The sequence below is a fragment of the Onthophagus taurus genome, chromosome 3 (assembly GCF_036711975.1).
Source record: "Onthophagus taurus isolate NC chromosome 3, IU_Otau_3.0, whole genome shotgun sequence".
NCBI classification, from domain to species: domain Eukaryota; kingdom Metazoa; phylum Arthropoda; class Insecta; order Coleoptera; family Scarabaeidae; genus Onthophagus; species Onthophagus taurus.
The window spans coordinates 27022436-27043476 of NC_091968.1; the positions used below are offsets into that span (position 1 = coordinate 27022436).

A 21041-nucleotide genomic window follows, 5' to 3' on the forward strand; every position below is an offset into this window, starting at 1 on the left:
TTAAAAAGGGGTTGATTTTAAAGAAAAACTTTTTATTTTTTAAGTTTCTTTTAACATTTGAGAAAGAAAGAGGAAGTAAATTTAGTGGGAAACTTTCTAATTGCCTCAATTTTCTCTAGAATCTTCTTTGCGTTTGAGTTCGGCTTTTTAATTTTCCGAACACGCCTCCAAACCGTTATATATAGAGGGGTTATTGGAAAAGTTATTGGGCAAACTTTCAGATCCTTTCGTATAGCACCATTAGATCGATTCAAAGCCGCGGTTTAAAGCTTCATTTCAAACCTTTATTAACACCTCTATTAAAATTTGGTAGAAATTTACAAAAAGATTTCTATTTAAATGGGAAGTAGGTCGAAACGTAACAAAAACGTCGAAATGGTAAATCGATGCGTTCCCTTCCGGTGCTCTTTTGGGAAAGAGGGTCCATTTGATTTAACGCGAAATTTCATTCTCAACAATATTGCTTTCTTGCACTTTTGCTCTTAGATACGTCAATATTGAGAAAAATACAAAAATGTGAAAATTTGATGAATTTGGTGCTTTTTCATGTTGCTATGGTAACACTTGGGGAACAAAGCACAATACAAAAAATCTTTTAGAACAAAAGTTATGGCAAATTTTATTCTCAACAATATTGCTCTCTTGCACTTTTGCTCTTAGATACGTCAATATTGAGAAAAATACAAAAATGTGAAAATTTGATGAATGTTTTGCTTTTTCATGTTGCTATGGTAACACTTGGGGAACAGAGCACAATACAAAAAATCTTTTAGAGCAAAAGTGATGGCAAATTTTATTCTCAACAATATTGCTCTCTTGCACTTTTGCTCTTAGATGCGTCAATATTGAGAAAAATACAAAAATGTGAAAATTTGATGAATATTTTGCTTTTTCATGTTGCTATGGTAACACTTGGGGAACAAAGCACAATACAAAAAATCTTTTAGAACAAAAGTGATGGCAAATTTTATTCTCAACAATATTGCTCTCTTGCACTTTTGCTCTTAGATGCGTCAATATTGAGAAAAATACAAAAATGTGAGAATTTTATGAATTTGGTGCTTTTTCATGTTGCTATGGTAACACTTGGGGAACAGAGCACAATACAAAAAATCTTTTAGAAGAAAAGTTATGGCAAATTTTATTCTCAACAATATTGCTCTCTTGCACTTTTGCTCTTAGATACGTCAATATTGAGAAAAATACAAAAATGTGAAAATTTGATGAATGTTTTGCTTTTTCATGTTGCTATGGTAACACTTGGGGAACAGAGCACAATATAAAAAATCTTTTAGAGCAAAAGTGATGGCAAATTTTATTCTCAACAATATTGCTCTCTTGCACTTTTGCTCTTAGATACGTCAATATTGAGAAAAATACAAAAATGTGAAAATTTGATGAATTTGGTGCTTTTTCATGTTGCTATGGTAACACTTGGGGAACAGAGCACAATACAAAATATCTTTTAGAAGAAAAGTTATGCCAAATTTTATTCTCAACAATATTGCTCTCTTGCACTTTTGCTCTTAGATACGTCAATATTGAGAAAAATACAAAAATGTGAAAATTTGATGAATGTTTTGCTTTTTCATGTTGCTATGGTAACACTTGGGGAACAAAGCACAATACAAAAAATCTTTTAGAACAAAAGTGATGGCAAATTTTATTCTCAACAATATTGCTCTCTTGCACTTTTGCTCTTAGATGCGTCAATATTGAGAAAAATACAAAAATGTGAAAATTTGATGAATATTTTGCTTTTTCATGTTGCTATGGTAACACTTGGGGAACAAAGCACAATACAAAAAATCTTTTAGAACAAAAGTTATGGCAAATTTTATTCTCAACAATATTGCTCTCTTGCACTTTTGCTCTTAGATGCGTCAATATTGAGAAAAATACAAAAATGTGAGAATTTTATGAATTTGGTGCTTTTTCATGTTGCTATGGTAACACTTGGGGAACAGAGCACAATACAAAAAATCTTTTAGAACAAAAGTTATGACAAATTTTATTCTCAACAATATTGCTCTCTTGTACTTTTGCTTTTAGATGCGTCATATTGAGAAAAATAAAAAATGTGAGAATTTGGTGCTTTTCCATGTTGCTATGGTAACACTTGGGGAACAGACCACAATACAAAAAATCTTTTAGAACAAAAGTTACGGCAAATTTTATTCTCAACAATATTGCTTTCTTGCACTTTTGCTCTTAGGTACGTTAATATTGAGAAAAATACAAAAATGTGAAAATTTGATGAATTTGGTGCTTTTTCATGTTGCTATGGTAACACTTGGGGAACAAAGCACAAGAGAAAAAATCTTTTAGAACAAAAGTTATGGCAAATTTTATTCTCAACAATATTGCTCTCTTGCACTTTTTGCTCTTAGACACGTCAATATTGAGAAAAATACAAAAATGTGAAAATTTGATGAATTTGGTGCTTTTTCATGTTGCTATGGTAACACTTGGGGAACAAAGCACAATACAAAAAATCTTTTAGAACAAAAGTTATGGCAAATTTTATTCTCAACAATATTGCTCTCTTGCACTTTTGCTCTTAGATGCGTCAATATTGAGAAAAATACAAAAATGTGAGAATTTTATGAATTTGGTGCTTTTTCATGTTGCTATGGTAACACTTGGGGAACAGAGCACAATACAAAAAATCTTTTAGAACAAAAGTTATGGCAAATTTTATTCTCAACAATATTGCTCTCTTGCACTTTTGCTCTTAGATGCGTCAATATTGAGAAAAATACAAAAATGTGAGAATTTTATGAATTTGGTGCTTTTTCATGTTGCTATGGTAACACTTGGGGAACAGAGCACAATAAAAAAAATCTTTTAGAACAAAAGTTATGGCAAATTTTATTCTCAACAATATTGCTCTCTTGCACTTTTGCTCTTAGATGCGTCAATATTGAGAAAAATACAAAAATGTGAAAATTTGATGAATATTTTGCTTTTTCATGTTGCTATGGTAACACTTGGGGAACAAAGCACAATACAAAAAATCTTTTAGAACAAAAGTTATGGCAAATTTTATTCTCAACAATATTGCTCTCTTGCACTTTTGCTCTTAGATGCGTCAATATTGAGAAAAATACAAAAATGTGAGAATTTTATGAATTTGGTGCTTTTTCATGTTGCTATGGTAACACTTGGGGAACAGAGCACAATATAAAAAATCTTTTAGAGCAAAAGTGATGGCAAATTTTATTCTCAACAATATTGCTCTCTTGCACTTTTGCTCTTAGATGCGTCAATATTGAGAAAAATACAAAAATGTGAAAATTTGATGAATATTTTGCTTTTTCATGTTGCTATGGTAACACTTGGGGAACAAAGCACAATACAAAAAATCTTTTAGAACAAAAGTTATGGCAAATTTTATTCTCAACAATATTGCTCTCTTGCACTTCTGCTCTTAGATACGTCAATATTGAGAAAAATACAAAAATGTGAGAATTTTATGAATTTGGTGCTTTTTCATGTTGCTATGGTAACACTTGGGGAACAGAGCACAATACAAACAATCTTTTAGAACAAAACTTATGGCAAATTTTATTCTCAACAATATTGCTCTCTTGCACTTTTGCTCTTAGATACGTCAATATTGAGAAAAATACAAAAATGTGGAAATTTGATGAATATTTTGCTTTTTCATGTTGCTATGGTAACACTTGGGGAACAAAGCACAATACAAAAAATCTTTTAGAACAAAAGTTATGGCAAATTTTATTCTCAACAATATTGCTCTCTTGCACTTTCGCTCTTAGATGCGTCAATATTGAGAAAAATACAAAAATGTGAGAATTTTATGAATTTGGTGCTTTTTCATGTTGCTATGGTATCACTTGGGGAACAGAGCACAATACAAAAAATCTTTTAGAACAAAAGTTATGGCAAATTTTATTCTCAACAATATTGCTCTCTTGCACTTTTGCTCTTAGATACGTCAATATTGAGAAAAATACAAAAATATGAAAATTTGATGAATTTGGTGCTTTTTCATGTTGCTATGGTAACACTTGGGGAACAGAGCACAATACAAAAAATCTTTTTAAACAAAAGTTATGGCAAATTTTATGGAAATTTACAAAAAGATTTGTATTTAAATGGGAAGTAGGTCGAAACGTAACAAAAACGTCGAAATGGTAAATCGATGCGTTCCCTTCCGGTGCTCTTTTGGGAAAGAGGGTCCATTTGATTTAACGCGAACCGCTATCTACGAAATTCCATATTCTAAACTGAAATTCTGTTGCAGTGCGAACCGGGACTGGGCGCCAGCGTGATGTATGACTTGCTGTACAACCAGCCGCAGAAGCTAATGCTCTTGGCGGGATGTAGCACCGTCTGCACAACCGTTGCCGAAGCGGCCAAAATGTGGCACCTAGTCGTGGTAAGTTCAAATATTTCTTTTCTCATCCCACCCTTTCAGAACGATTTATCGATTTAATTTGGACCGAATCGGACGAGATGGACTTCAATTTCTCAACGCGATTTATTCGAACCTAATGACTCAATTAAATCCTTAATAAATGACAAAAATAAATTTTCTATCTAAAAAGAAATCTAATAAGAAAGAAGTTAATAAAAACTAGGTTCCGTCGAAAATAACTTTTGAAAGCTCGGAACCTTACCATTTGCTAAATTAAATTTTCGTTTCCGACCTTAAAAGAGACGAGACGAGACGAGTAGAGTGACGTCAAATCACAATGTTAAGGTGGCCAATTTTAGACTTGGTGAACCTGATGACGTCTGCACAGGTAGAAAACGGATCAATGCCACTAGACTCACTCTCTAACACCGGAAATGTACACGACTAATGCATTAACCTAATCCATTCGAATATCATTTCATACTTATTTCATATTAAAATTTTTCTTGTATTGAAATAAAACTAGAACTAACACTAGACCTAGAACTTAAAATGAAAATAAATAATTTACCAATATTTCGGTAGACAATTTAAAAAGGCGTAAAATGAGTCCAAACTCGACATATCTAGGTGGTTTAACACCCGAGATATCTTTGTTTTTAAAAATCAAGATGGCCGAAAACAAAACACTAATTATTTATGTCATTTATAGTTTCAAAAGTGAATTTGATGGTAGATATAGACCGTGATATATCAAATTAGGTTAGAATTTTCTGATCTCTACAAAAATTGTATTATTTTTAATGTTGTTTAAATTTTATAAAATTCAAGATTGCTGAAAATAAATAATGCGTGTGTATTACGGTAGATAATTAAAAAACGCGTAAAATGAGCCCAAACTCGACCTATCTATGTGTTATAACACCCGAGATATCTTTGTTTTTAAAAATCAAGATGGCCGAAAACAAAACACTAATTAATTATGTCATTTATGCTTTTAGAAGTGAATTTTATGATAGATATATAGTGTGATATATTAAATTAGGTTAGAATTTTCTGATCTTTACAAAAATCGTATTATTTTATTTGTTTTTTAAATTTTACAAAATCTGAGATGATCGAATATAAATGGTGCGTGTATAGTACGGTAGATAATTAAAAAATGCGTAAAATGAGTCCAAACTCGACCCATCTATGTGTTATAATACCCGAGATATCTTTGTTTTGAAAAATCAAGATGGCTGAAAACAAAACACTAATTAATTATGTCATTTATGCTTTTAAAAGTGAATTTTATGATAGATATATAGTGTGATATATTAAATTAGGTTAGAATTTTCTGATCTTTACAAAAATCGTATTATTTTATTAGTTTTTTAAAATTTTAGAAAATCTAAGATGGTCGGAAATAAATAATGCGTGTATATTACGGTAGTTAATTAAAAAACGCGTAAAATGAGTTCAAACTCGGCCTATTTATGTGTTATAAAACCCGAGATATCTTTGTTTTAAAAAATCAAGATGGCCGAAAACAAAACACTAATTATTTATGTCATTTATAGTTTTAAAAGTGAATTTGATGGTAGATTTAGAACGTGATATATCAAATTAGGTTAGAATTTTCTGATCTCTATAAAAATCGTATTATTTTTTTTGTATTTTAAATTTTACAAAATCTACTAAGATGGTCAAAAATAAATAATGCGAGTATATTACACTAGATAATAAAAAAATGCGTAAAATGAGTCCAAACTCGACTTATTTATGTGTTATAAAACCTGAGACATCTTTGTTTTAGAAATTCAAGATGGACGAAAACAAAACACTAATTAATTATGTCATTTATGCTTTTAGAAATGAATTTTATGATAGATATAAAGTGTGATATATCAAATTAGGTTAGAATTTTCTGATCTTTACAAAAATCGTATTATTTTATTTGTTTTTTAAATTTAAAAAAATCTAAGATGGTCCGAAATAAATAATGCGTGTATATTACGGTAGTTAACTAAAAAACGCGTAAAATGAGTCCAAACTCGGCCTATCTGTGTGTTATAACACCCGAGATGTCTTTGTTTTTAACAATCAAGATGGCCGAAAACAAAACACTAATTATTTATGTCATTTATGGTTTTGAAAGTGATATTTATGATAGATATAAAGTGTGATATATCAAATTAGGTTAGAATTTTCTGATCTTTACAAAAATCGTATTATTTTTTATATTTTTTAAATTTTATAAAATCTAAGATGATCGAAAATAAATAATGCTTGTATATTACGGTAGATTACTAAAAAACGCGTAAAATGAGTCCAAACTCGACCTATCTATGTGTTATAAAACCTGAGATATTTTTGTTTTAAAAATTCAAGATGGAGGAAAACAAAACACTAATTAATTATGTCATTTATGCTTGTAGAAGTGAATTTTATGATAGATATAAAGTGTGATATATCAAATTAGGTTAGAATTTTCTGATCTTTACAAAAATCGTATTATTTTATTTGTTTTTTTAAACTTTAGAAAATTTAAGATGGTCGAAAATAAATAATGCGTGTATATTACGGTAGATAATTAAAAAACGCGTAAAATGAGTCCAAACTCGACCTATCTATGTGTTATAAAACCTGAGATATTTTTGTTTTAAAAATTCAAGATGGACGAAAACAAAACACTAATTAATTATGTCATTTATGCTTTTAGAAGTGAATTTTATGATAGATATATAGTGTGATATATTAAATTAGGTTAGAATTTTCTGATCTTTACAAAAATCGTATTATTTTATTTGTTTTTTAAATTTTAGAAAATCTAAGATGGTCGAAAATAAGTAATGCGTGTATATTACGGTAATTAATTAAAAAACGCGTAAAATGAATCCAAACTCGACCTATTTATGTGTTATAACACTCGAGATATATTTGTTTTTAAAAATCAATATGGCCGAAAACAAAACACTAATTATTTATGTCATTTATAGTTTTAAAAGTGAATTTGATGGTAGATATAAAGTGTGATATATCAAATTGGGTTAGAATTTTCCGATCTTTATAAAATTCGTATTATTTTTTGTTTTTTAAATTTTATAAAATCCAAGATCCTCGAAAATAAATAATGCGTGTATATTACAGTAGATAATAAAAAAATGCGTAAAATGAGTCCAAACTCGACCTATCTATGTGTTATAACACCCGTGATATCTTTGTTTTAAAAAATCAAGATGGACGAAAACAAAACACTAATTAATTATGTCATTTATGCTTTTAGAAGTGAATTTTATGATAGATATAAAGTGTGATATATCAAATTAGGTTAGAAATTTCTGATCTCTACAAAAATTGTATTATTTTTTATGTTGTTTAAATTTTATAAAATCCTAGATTGCTGAAAATAAATAATGCGTGTATATTACGGTAGATAATTAAAAAACGCGTAAAATGAGTCCAAACTCGGCCTATCTATGTGTTATAAAACCCGAGATATCTTTGTTTTTAAAAATCAAGATGGCCGAAAACAAAACACTAATTATTTATGTCATTTATGGTTTTGAAAGTGAAATTTATGATAGATATAAAGTGTGATATATCAAATTAGGTTAAAATTTTCCGATCTTTACAAAAATCGTATTATTTTTTTTGTTTTTTTTAAATTTTAGAAAATCTAAGATGGTCGAAAATAAATAATGCGTGTATATTACGGTAGTTAATTATAAAACGCGTAAAATGAGTTCAAACTCGACCTATCTATGTGTTATGACACCTTAGATATCTTTGTTTTTAACAATCAAGATGGCCGAAAACAAAACACTAATTATTTACGTCATTTATGATTTTAGAAGTAAATTTTATGATAGGTATAAAGTGTGATATATCAAATTAGGTTAGAATTTTCCGATCTTTACAAAAATCGTATTATTTTTTATGTTTTTTTAAATTTTATAAAATCTAAGATGATCGAAAATAAATAATGCCTGTATATTACGGTAGATAACTAAAATAATATCATTTATGCTTTTAAAAGTAAATTTTATGATAGATATAAAGTGTGATTATTAAAATAATAAACAAATAAATATAACTTCTTATCTTGCAAAATTCAATTTATTTTAACGGAACCGGTTTCGACTAGTTTTACTTAGTCATCTTCAGCCGAATGGTGGGCCGAATGGCATTTTAGTGTTATTTTGTACATCGTTTGTGTAAGAACTTATGTGGTTCTTGTCTTTTTACAGTTTATTTATTTATATATTATATTTTAAAGTGTAATTTCACCTATTTTAAAATGTTATTTATACGTCTGCTCTTTGTGATGTTGATTTTATTTTATTGACCATTCGGCTGAAGATGACTAAGTAAAACTAGTCGAAACCGGTTCCGTTAAAATAAATTGAATTTTGCAAGATAAGAAGTTATATTTATTTGTTTATTATTTTAATATTTAAACGAAACTTGCAACATGGATATCAACAGTTATAAAGTGTTATGTATCAAATTGGGTTAGAATTTTCCGATCTTTACAAAAATTGTATTATTTTTTATGTTATTTAAATTTGTCTGATGACGAACGGCTAAACCCGACTGTTTCTAGTTCTGGGTCTTAGGTTTAGCCGTCTTAAGAATTTGAATATACTGAATATTTCCATAAACTCATGAAAAACCGAAAAGATTGAAATATTGAAAAGATGAAAAAGATATCGATTACGACAAAATTGTTATTGCGGGCCTGTATTTTTCAAAAATGTGCAAACGATCCCAAACCTTTATGTATGGCTCAAAACCTGTTTATAATACAGTTATATCCCTTAATACATCCCATAATATAAATACGGCCTTATAAATCAGCAATTAATGTGTAAATTTTTTTTTCATCATGTTCAAGATACATAATTACATGAATACTTTAAAGTTAAATCCTTTCAAATGCATAATCTAAAAAGAGATATATTACAAAAACGAAAATTGTCATAAATTTTATGACAGCGCGCCTGCTCGAAGGTTAATTAAAATATGCTGGTGCTCAAATGAAACCTAATTAAGTTAATTAATCAGATCATAAGCCCCCTCCCTTTGAAAGGCTGAAAACAGACGTTGTTATCCGGAAATTTCTTGGAAAATATAACACCTCCGACCTACTTAGAAACTTGAGGAAGTCTCGTCGAAAACCTGATAAGGATAATAACGTCCTTAGCAATAAGGGAAAGCTTTCCTCCGGTTTCCAAGATCGAAGATAACGATAAGCGCTAAACCGAAAACATTTAACCTAATTATTTTTTTAAAAACTTTTTCTTTAAGTCGAAACAACACGACGCGACGGTTAGGTTTTTAACTTTTCCGGACCTTACACATCCCAAGCACGAAAGCTTATATATCTTTCGTGGCGCGACATTGATGAATTGTCCTGCGGGTCGGGTTCTTTATCCTCTTTGCCAGGACGAAAACGTTAATCTCGAGCGAAAAGATTGATTCAAGTCCTAACTACGCGCTTAGCATATGCACTAAAAGAAAAAAACAACATTTATCTAAGTCCCAAGAAACGTTTTTTACCTTAATAAAATTTTCATTAAAACTTGTATAGTTTGTATCTTTCGTTCAACGAGTCGAATCAAACATTTATAGACTCGTGTACGTTTACTTTTACAAACGGGGAGAATTGAAGAAAATAAAACCAAATGGATGTGCATTTATTGTATGTTCCCGTTGGGAAAAGTGTTATCGATTTAAATTTGAAGAAAAATCTAGCAGAAAAGGGTTTCTATTTAATTTTCTCCCGCAGAAATCCGGGGCTTTTGTTCTGGAGCGAGGACGTGTAAAATTAATTTGCCATTACCTTGGGCCAAAGGGCGCGTTCGACTGTTTACCCGAATTACCTCCCTTTACAACTAGGAATGAATACAAACACCTCCAGAAGATAATTTATCGTTTTAATACGAACCATGTAAATATTTATCTATAATTTACTTTGGATTAGAAATTCTAAAACTTAAATTAATTCTCTTACCACAAAAATTTTTGTCTCATTAAACCTTATTAAGTTATATATCGAACACATTGCTGCACCTCAGCTAAACTTAAAGCGAAGAATCTATAACTTTGACCGAAACTAATATTTCCAACTGATTAAGCCGAGGTCGCTTGCGGCCGAGGCTCTACAATTAATACCACATCAAACCAAAACCAATCAACTCATTGCAGCACTTCGACCTCAAGCGTTCTCCTCTAAATTTACAGCGAAGAATTTATAATTTCGGCTGATTACTATCAAAACCAATATTTTCATCTGATTAAGCCGAGGTCGCTTGCGGCCGAGGCCCTACAATTAATACCACATCATAGCAAAGCTAGTCAAGACATTGCAGCGCTTCAGCTAAACTTAAAGCGAAGAATCTATATCTATAACTTCGACTGATTACTATCGTAATTAATATTTTATATGATTAAGCCGAGGTCGCTTGCGGCCGAGGCTCTACAATTAGTACAACATCAAACCAAAACCAATCAACACACTGCAGCGCCTCGACCACAAGTGTTCTCAGCAAAATTTACAGCGAAGAATCTATAATTTCGGCTGATTACTGTCGAAACCAATATTATCATCTGATTAAGCCGAGGTCGCTTGCGGCCGAGGCTATACAATTAGTACAACATCAAACCAAAACCAATCAACACATTGCAGCGCCTCGACCACAAGTGTTCTCAGCAAAATTTACATCGAAGAATCTATAATTTCGGCTGATTACTGTCGAAACCAATATTATCATCTGATTAAGCCGAGGTCGCTTGCGGCCGAGACTCTACAATTAATACCATATCAGCCCAAAATTGGTTAAGACATTGTGGCGCCTTGCTCATCATTGAACTAGAATCTCGCTAGTAAGCTTATACTAGATTTGATATTGTGATAACAAAGTTTTTTTGAAAAAATGTTGTCAAATGAAAACGTGTTCGAATTCATTTAAATCAATGAAACTTTAAAAATCACCTGGACTGTATTTCTGAAAATTAAGAAACGTGTTATGGCTTAAATTAAAGATTAAAATATGTTCTTTAAAATGGTGTATGATAACCTATATGTTAGATGACATAGATTTTTAGAAAAAAGTTTTTGAAAAAATGTTCTCTATACTATACAGATGAGATTACAGTATGCAATAAAATCTGATCTGGTTGAGACATTCATGTTTATATGGTTGGATTTAGTCATTCTAGAATTAAAGATGCTTTGAAACATCGTGACGTGATTGGAATGATTCTGTATAAAATGAAAATCTTATAAAATGTCAGGCTGAGTTACAAACTTTTTTTTTATGGATAATGAGGTTATACCGAGATTCTTTAGAAATAAGGATGAGGTTGGGTTACGGCACAAATATTTATGGTTATGTGCTTTTGCAAAATATGGTGTATCATAACATATATGATACATAACATAGATTTTTTAAAAAAAGTGTTTGAAATAATGTTGTTAAATGAGGCCATGTTGGAATTCATTTAAATCAATGAAACTTTAAAAAAATCACCTCGGCTTTATTTTTGAGAATTAAGAAATGCTTTATGGCTTAAATTAAAGCTTAAAGTATCTTCTTTAAAATGAATTTTCAGAAAAAGTGAGAATCTACAATTAGCAAAACCCAAACTGGATAAGGAAGTCTGGAATCAACTTGGTCATGCACTACGATGCAAGAAATAATTTGGAATTATCCCAATTAGACTTGAAAATGCAAGAAAATATTAGGAATTACGTTGTATGAACCTCAAATTGCAAGGTAAAGCTGGAAGTGTTATGGTAGGACTTGGTAGTTTAGGAATATGTTTGGAATTACACTGGATAGATACCATTCTGCACGAACAAGGCCGGAATTGCACTAACAAAATTATGGATTGCAAGAAAAAACTTATAATTACACTGGTAAGACGCCAAATTTTCAGAAAAAGTCAGTATCTACAATTAGCATAACCCAAACTGGATGAGGAAGTCTTGAATCAGCTTGGTCGTGCACTACGATGCAAGAAATAGTTTGGAATTACTTCAATTAGACTTGAAAATGCAAGAAAATATTAGGAATTACATTGTATGAACCTCAAATTGCAAGGTAAATCTGGAATGTAATGGCAGGACTTGGTAGTTTATGAATATGTTTGGAATTACACTGGATAGATATCATTCTGCACGAACAAGGCTGGAATTGCACTAACAAAATTATAGATTGCAAGAAAAAACTTATAATTACATTGGTAAGACGCCAAATTTTCAGAAAAAGTCAGAATCTACAATTAGCATAACCCAAATTGGACGAGGAAGTCTTGAATCAACTTGGTCGTGCACTACGATGCAAGAAACAATTTGGAATTTTCCCAATTAGACTTGAAAATGCAAGAAAATATTAGTAATTACATTGGGTGAACCTCAAATTGCAAGGTAAATATGGAAGTGTAATGGCAGGACTTGGTAGTTGATGAATATGTTTGGAATTACACTGGATAGATATCATTGTACACGAACAAGGCTGAAATTGCACTAACAAAATTATGGATTGCAAGAAAAAACTTATAATTACACTGGTAAGACGCCAAATTTTCAGAAAAAGTCAGAATTTACAATTAGCATAACCCAAATTGGACGAGGAAGTCTTGAATCAACTTGGTCGTGCACTACGATGCAACAAATAATTTGGAATTATCCCAATTAGACTTGAAAATGCAAGAAAATATTAGTAATTATATTGGGTGAACCTCAAATTGCAAGGTAAATCTGGAGTGTAATGGCAGGACTTGGTAGTTGATGAATATGTTTGGAATTACACTGGATAGATATCATTGTGCACGAACAAGGCTGAAATTGCACTAACAAAATTATGGATTGCAAGAAAAAACTTATAATTACACTGGTAAGACGCCAAATTTTCAGAAAAAGTCAGAATTTACAATTAGCATAACCCAAATTGGACGAGGAAGTCTTGAATCAACTTGGTCTTGCATTACGATGCAAGAAATAATTTGGAATTATCCCAATTAAACTTGAAAATGCAAGAAAATATTAGTAATTACATTGGGTGAACCTGAAATTGCAAGATATATCTGGAAGTGTTATGGCAGGACTTGGTAGTTTTTGAATATGTTTGAAATTACACTGGATAGATATCATTCTGCACGAAAAAGGCTGGAATTGCACTAACAAAATTATAGATTGCAAGAAAAAACTTATAATTACACTGCTAAGACGCCAAATTTTCAGAAAAAGTCAGAATCTACCATTAGCATAACCCAAATTGGACGAGGAAGTCTTGAATCAACTTGGTCGTGCACTACGATGCAACAAATAATTTGGAATTATCCCAATTAGACTTGAAAATGCAAGAAAATATTAGTAATTATATTGGGTGAACCTCAAATTGCAAGGTAAATCTGGAGTGTAATGGCAGGACTTGGTAGTTTAGGAATATGTTTGGAATTGCACTAGATAGATACCATTCTGCACGAACAAGGCCGGAATTGCACTAACAAAATTATGGATTGCCAGAAAAAACTTATAATTACACTGGTAAGACGCCAAATTTTCAGAAAAAGTCAGAATCTACAATTAGCATAACCCAAATTGGACGAGGAATTTGGAATTATACCAATTAGACTTGAAAATGCAAGAAAATAGCCGTCTTTCAAGACGGCTAAACCCGAATTATGATGAGACAAGTTTTTAATAACTATCAACTAATATTAGTCATTTTGAACAACATGGAGTGTTTAAAAACTAGTTGTTGATCATTTAGACAAGTATAAAATTATGCTCAACCAGTTCTCAATGATTTTGAACAACATGAGATGGCTATGAACTTATTTCTAATCATTTGGAACAATTTTGCTACGTTATAAAGCAATTTTGAACAATATTGGTGCAGTTTTTAGTAATTCTGAGCAACCTGGACTTGCTATAAACTAGTCCTTATACATTTAGACAAGTTTTTAATGACTATCAACTAGTTTTCAGTCATTTTGAGCAACATGGATTGTTTAAAAACTAGTTGTTGATGATTTAGACAAGTATAAAATTATACTCAAACAGTTTTCAATAATTTTGCTATCTTATAAACCAATTTTAGACAATGTTGGTGCAGTTTTCAATCATTCTGAGCAACCTAGACTTGCTACAAACTAGTCCTTATACATTTAGACAAGTTTTTCATGACTATCAACTAGTTTTCAGTCATTTTGAGCAACATAGATTGTTTAAAAACTAGTTGCTAATCTAGCTAGAACATATAATGTCACTAATAAGCCTCTACTTAATTTAATATTGTAAAGAAATCGATCATTCCAATAGGAATATAACGTCTTTCAAATAAACAATTTCCTTCAATTCCAAATCATCACCAAATCAATCTCTGTCAAGTAACGGGGTAATTGAGTAAACCAAAATGTAATTTAGAAAAGACTTTTACCCGGAACTACAAAGGTTTTCTTTTTCTTTTCAATTTAATGCAAGATAACACAATTTAATCAAAATTATTTTTGTTGATAAATTTTTATTTTTACCCATAATTAAAAATGTAAAGATACATTTACATTATTAACGACCGTTGCCCTTAGAATGTGGTAATTATGCAAGTAGCAATTTCCAGGTGTAATTAAAAGAGGATGCGACCTCCTGCTGCTTCGGGTATTTCAGGAAAATATTAGCCTCTGTATCCTTTACATAGTTAATCTCAATTATTCCCGTCAACGTTTTTTCTTCCTTCTTTCATAAAAGAATTTCTCTTAACTTCTAATCGAAACGTGCAGTTTGAGTATAAATTTTCGTGAAACGATTAAACTCAGCTTTTAACTTCTGACAGGAGTCACTTCCAGACGTTGGAACGAGCAAGTTGAGGTAAATGGATAACCTTTAACTGCTCAAGCATAAAAGCGTTTGATCTCAAATCAAATTTTTAAAAATTTGTCAATAATTGTCAGTATGAAAATGTATAATAACCTCTTAGCAATAATTTCCTTTTTTTTTAACGTAAAATTTTGCGAGTTACAAGATCTCCTTGCTAAATCTGATTTGGAAGAGTTTGTGCCCGATTTAACAAAGGTGGAGGATTTGATGTGTTACAAATGTGATAGTACAAGTAATGACGTCATTCCGATTTGTGACTCGGGGGTATTTATGTCTTTAGATTCTTATGAGAAGATAAATTTTATGAGTATTTGCCCGAGGATACGAAATAATTTTTGTGTGAGGCGAATTGAATGGATTGATGAGGTAAAAAGAACAACGAGAGCTTGTCACGGTCCCAACGATGACATTGGAAATAAAATTAGATCAGGATGTATGGTTATAGCAAAAAATAAAACGTGGCAAGAAATTTGTATTTGCAACACTCAATTATGCAACGAAACTTATCATTTAGAACTTAACCGATTTATTTTGTATCTTTTTGGAATTATTTTGCGATTTTTTTGAGACGTTTTGTCAATTTCAAATTTCAAATGGTTGTCTTATTAATCTTGTTATTGAAATTAATTTCCGCCGAAATAAACTTTGTGTTTGAACCAGATTTCGAAAAACTCGATGGATTATTGTGTTACCAATGCGATAATTACTCCATCGAGAAAAATCCTGTTTGCGACGAAACAGTTTTCAAGGCGTTAACTGAAAAAGAAAGAATGGATTACGTGTATTTGTGCCCATTAACTTGGGGGAGTTTTTGCATCCGAAAAATAATTATTGAAGATGAAGTTACAAGAACAACAAGGGCGTGTCATGGTCCCACCGATAATTTAGGACGCTCACTAAGAAATGGGTGTATTGTATCAGGAAATGGTAAACGCAAACAAGAAATTTGTATCTGTTCGGAGCCGTTGTGTAATAGCTCACAAAAAATTAAATCTAATTTCATTTACGTTTTAATTACTTTCGTTAAAATGTATCAAAAAGTGTTAATTAAACAGCGAAACTAGAATTAAATCTCAGCACAAAGGAATCAAAAGATACTTGGGAGTTGGCTAACTTACTTCGGGCGGTTTATGAATATTAAAACCCCTAATTGAAAGATGTAACCACTAAAAATGGGAAAACCGAAAGAAACTCACTTTAATTTACCCTTATTAAAAGAACATCGTGTCGATTGAAATTGAATCTTTGACCATTTTCTATTTATCAAGTTTCAACAATCCCAATGTAATCTTCGTAATACAATTAAAGTAAAAGCGCAAACGCAAATCTCGTTTCGTAGTCCTTCCGTTTAATTAGGCTAATACCACTTCCTGTGTGGAACTGGATTGGTTAATTAATTGCCTGGTCGTAAATTATACGCGTGATTTGGAGGTTCGATAGTTTGGAAGTGGTTACACTTGAGTTTAAACTGCGGTCTTGGTCAAAACTGTTTATCCTGGCTTAAATTCGACCGAGTTACAGAGAAAAACAGTACATAAATCTGCTTTTTGGAACTTGGTCTAATCTTTCAATCCCTAAATCTTGTGAGCAGTAAGACGAAGAAACTGGAACAATGAACACCAGAGGCGCTGAGTCATACTGATTTGGAACAATTCCAAAGTTCCTGAAGGGAACGTCAAAGGGAGATGGAAGTTTTTTTTTGTTGGTGTATTATGATTGAGGAATTTTGTAATATTAAAACGTTCCTTAGAAAGTGGTGATGTTTGGAATTCATTTATCAAAAAACTTTAAAAAATCACTTCTGCTTCATTTCTATTGTAAATAAAAGCTTCCTCTTTAAGAGTAAAAATTTGCAGAAAAAAAATTGTTATTGCTATTCGTTTTTATGAAAGAAATTTTAAAAATCACCTTTGCTTTAGTTCTGAGAATCAAGAAATGTTTTATGGCTTAAATTAAAGCTTAAAGTATCTTCTTTAAAATGGTGTATGATAAGCTGTATGTTAGATAACATAAATTTTTTGAAAAATGTAAAATTGCTTTGAATCAAAGAAACTTTAAAGAATCACCTTAACTTTATTTCTGATAATTAAGAAACGCTTTATGGCTTAAATTAAAGCTTAAAGTATTTTCTTTAAAATGGTGTATGATAAGCTGTATGTTAGATAACATAAATTTTTTGAAAAATGTCAAATGAGGACGGGGTAAAATTGGTTTGAATCAAAGAAACTTTAAAGAATCACCTTAACTTTATTTCTGATAATTAAGAAACGCTTTATGGCTTAAATTAAAGCTTAAAGTATCTTCTTTAAAATGGTGTATGATAAGCTGTATGTTAGATAACATAAATTTTTTGAAAAATGTAAAATGAGGACGGGGTAAAATTGGTTTGAATCAAAGAAACTTTAAAGAATCACCTTAACTTTATTTCTGATAATTAAAAAACGCTTTATGGCTTAAATTAAAGCTTAAAGTATCTTCTTTAAAATGGTGTATGATAAGCTGTATGTTATATAACATAAATTTTTTGAAAAATGTCAAATGAGGACGCAGTAAAATTCGTTTGAATCAAAGAAACTTTAAAGAATCACCTTAACTTTATTTCTGATAATTAAGAAACGCTTTATGGCTTAAATTAAAGCTTAAAGTATCTTCTTTAAAATGGTGTATGATAAGCTGTATGTTAGATAACATAAATTTTTTGAAAAATGTAAAATGAGGACGGGGTAAAATTGGTTTGAATCAAAGAAACTTTAAAGAATCACCTTAACTTTATTTCTGATAATTAAAAAACGCTTTATGGCTTAAATTAAAGCTTAAAGTATCTTCTTTAAAATGGTGTATGATAAGCTGTATGTTATATAACATAAATTTTTTGAAAAATGTCAAATGAGGACGCAGTAAAATTCGTTTGAATCAAAGAAACTTTAAAGAATCACCTTAACTTTATTTCTGACAATTAAGAAACGCTTTATGGCTTAAATTAAAGCTTAAAGTATCTTCTTTAAAACGGTGTATGATAAGCTGTATGTTAGATAACATAAATTTTTTGAAAAATGTAAAATGAGGACGGGGTAAAATTGATTTGAATCAAAGAAACTTTAAAGAATCACCTTAACTTTATTTCTGATAATTAACAAACGCTTTATGGCTTAAATTAAAGCTTAAAGTATCTTCTTTAAAATAGTGTATGATAAGCTGTATGTTAGATAACATAATTTTTTTTAAAAATGTCAAATGAGGTCGAGGTAAAATTGGTTTGAATCAGAGAAACTTTAAAGAATCACTTTAACTTTATTTCTGATAATTAAGAAACGCTTTATGGCTTAAATTAAAGCTTAAAGTATCTTCTTTAAAATGATATATGATAAGCTGTATGTTAGATAACATAAATTTTTTGAAAAATGTAAAATGATGATGGAGTAAAATTCGTTTGAATCAAAGAAACTTTAAAGAATCACCTTAACTTTATTTCTGAGAATTAAGAAACGCTTTATGGCTTAAATTAAAGCTTAAAGTATCTTCTTTAAAGTGGTGTATGATAAGCTGTATGTTAGATAACATAAATTTTTTGAAAAATGTAAAATGAGGACGGAGTAAAATTGGTTTGAATTAAAGAAACTTTAAAGAATCACCTTAACTTTATTTCTGAGAATTAAGAAACGCTTTATGGCTTAAATTAAAGCTTAAAGTATCTTCTTTAAAGTGGTGTATGATAAGCTGTATGTTAGATAACATAAATTTTTTGAAAAATGTAAAATGAGGACGGAGTAAAATTGGTTTGAATCAAAGAAACTTTAAAGAATCACCTTAACTTTATTTCTAATAATTGAGAAATGCTTTATGGCTTAAATTGAAGCTTAAAGTATCTTCTTTAAAATGGTGTATGATAAGCTGTATGTTAGATAACATAAATTTTTTGAAAAATGTCAAAAGAGGACGGGGTAAAATTGGTTTGAATCAAAGAAACTTTAAAGAATCACCTTAACTTTATTTCTGACAATTAAGAAACGCTTTATGGCTTAAATTAAAGCTTAAAGTATCTTCTTTAAAGTGGTGTATGATAAGCTGTATGTTAGATAACATAAATTTTTTGAAAAATGTAAAATTAGGACGGGATAAAATTGGTTTAAACCAAAGAAACTTTAAAGAATCACCTTAACTTTATTTCTGATAATTAAGAAACGCTTTATGGCTTAAATTAAAGCTTAAAGTATCTTCTTTAAAATGGTGTATGATAAGCTGTATGTTAGATAACATAAATTTTTTGAAAAATGTCAAATGATAACGGGGTAAAATTGGTTTGAATCAAAGAAATTTTAAAGAATCACCTTAACTTTATTTCTGATAATTAAGAAACGCTTTATGGCTTAAATTAAAGCTTAAAGTATCTTCTTTAAAATGGTGTATGATAAGCTGTATGTTAGATAACATAAATTTTTTGAAAAATGTCAAATGAGGACGGGGTAAAATTGGTTTGAATTAAAGAAACTTTAAAGAATCACCTTAACTTTATTTCTGATAATTAAGAAACGCTTTATGGCTTAAATTAAAGCTTAAAGTATCTTCTTTAAAATGGTGTATGATAAGCTGTATGTTAGATAACATAAATTTTTTGAAAAATGTAAAATGACGGGGTAAAATTGGTTTGAATCAAAGAAACTTTAAAGAATCACCTTAACTTTATTTTTGATAATTAAGAAACGCTTTATGGCTTAAATTAAAGCTTAAAGTAACTTTTTTAAAATGGTGTATGATAAGCTGTATGTTAGATAACATAAATTTTTTGAAAAATGTAAAATAAGGACGGGGTAAAATTGGTTTGAATCAAAGAAACTTTAAAGAATCACCTTAACTTTATTTCTGATAATTAAGAAATGCTTTATGGCTTAAATTAAAGCTTAAAGTATCTTCTTTAAAGTGGTGTATTATAACCTATATGTTAGATAACATAGAATTTTAGAAAAAAGTTTTTGAAAAAATGTTGTTAAATAAAGCCATGTTGGAATTCATTTAAATCAATGAAACTTTAAAAAATCACCTCGGCTTTATTTCTGATTATTAAGAAATGTTTTATGGCTTAAATTAAAGCTTAAACTATCTTCTTTAAAGTGGTGTATGATAAGCTATATGTTAGATAATATAAATTTTTATAAGAGCTTTTTTGAAAAATGTCCAATAAGGACGGGGTAAAATTCGTTTGAATCAAAAAACTTTAAAGAAACACCTTGACTTCATTTCAGATAATTAAGAAACGTTTTATGGCTTAAATTAAAGCTTAAAGTATCTTCTTTAAAGTGGTGTATCATAACCTATATGTTAAATAACATCGATTTTTAGAAAAAATGTTGTCAAATAAGGCCATGTTAATTGGGCGCATTAATTGGCGATACTTGCTTGTTTGCATTGTTCTTTGTTTCGTTGCTATGACAACCAACGTTGTTATTTTAAATGGGATGCATATGGTTTTTTTGCACATTTTAATAGAGGATAAATCCCTCTACACGATGAACATATCAAATCATATGGTTGTATTAGAAAAAAATCGGAAAAAATGCGTTCTTTAAAAATATTAATACAGCAAATTACAATCAAAGTAGGCGCCGAAATAACGCCGTTGACAGCTTTAAATGTCAAAAAATTGACAGTTTAAACAAATATGGTGCAATTAATCCTAGGATGCATAAACCTAAATAAATTTTCTTAAAATAATTTCAATCGGCTTGAGCATTTAGATATGCTCTAAACACATCTTTATTCAATACACATTTGATTCAAAAACATTCAAGT

At 30.0% G+C, this 21041-nt stretch overlaps 1 protein-coding gene across 3 annotated transcripts in view; it reads left to right on the forward strand.

Moving 5' to 3' along the window:
• LOC111419075 (gamma-aminobutyric acid type B receptor subunit 1) overlaps positions 1-21041 on the forward strand; it is a 127440-nt gene that overhangs the window by 42515 nt on the left and 63884 nt on the right. For all 3 annotated transcript variants that reach the window (XM_071195577.1, XM_071195576.1, XM_071195575.1), the window contains exon 6: positions 4271-4405. In XM_071195577.1, the coding sequence (XP_071051678.1) occupies positions 4271-4405 (135 nt within the window). The remainder of the gene's footprint in view (positions 1-4270; positions 4406-21041) is intronic.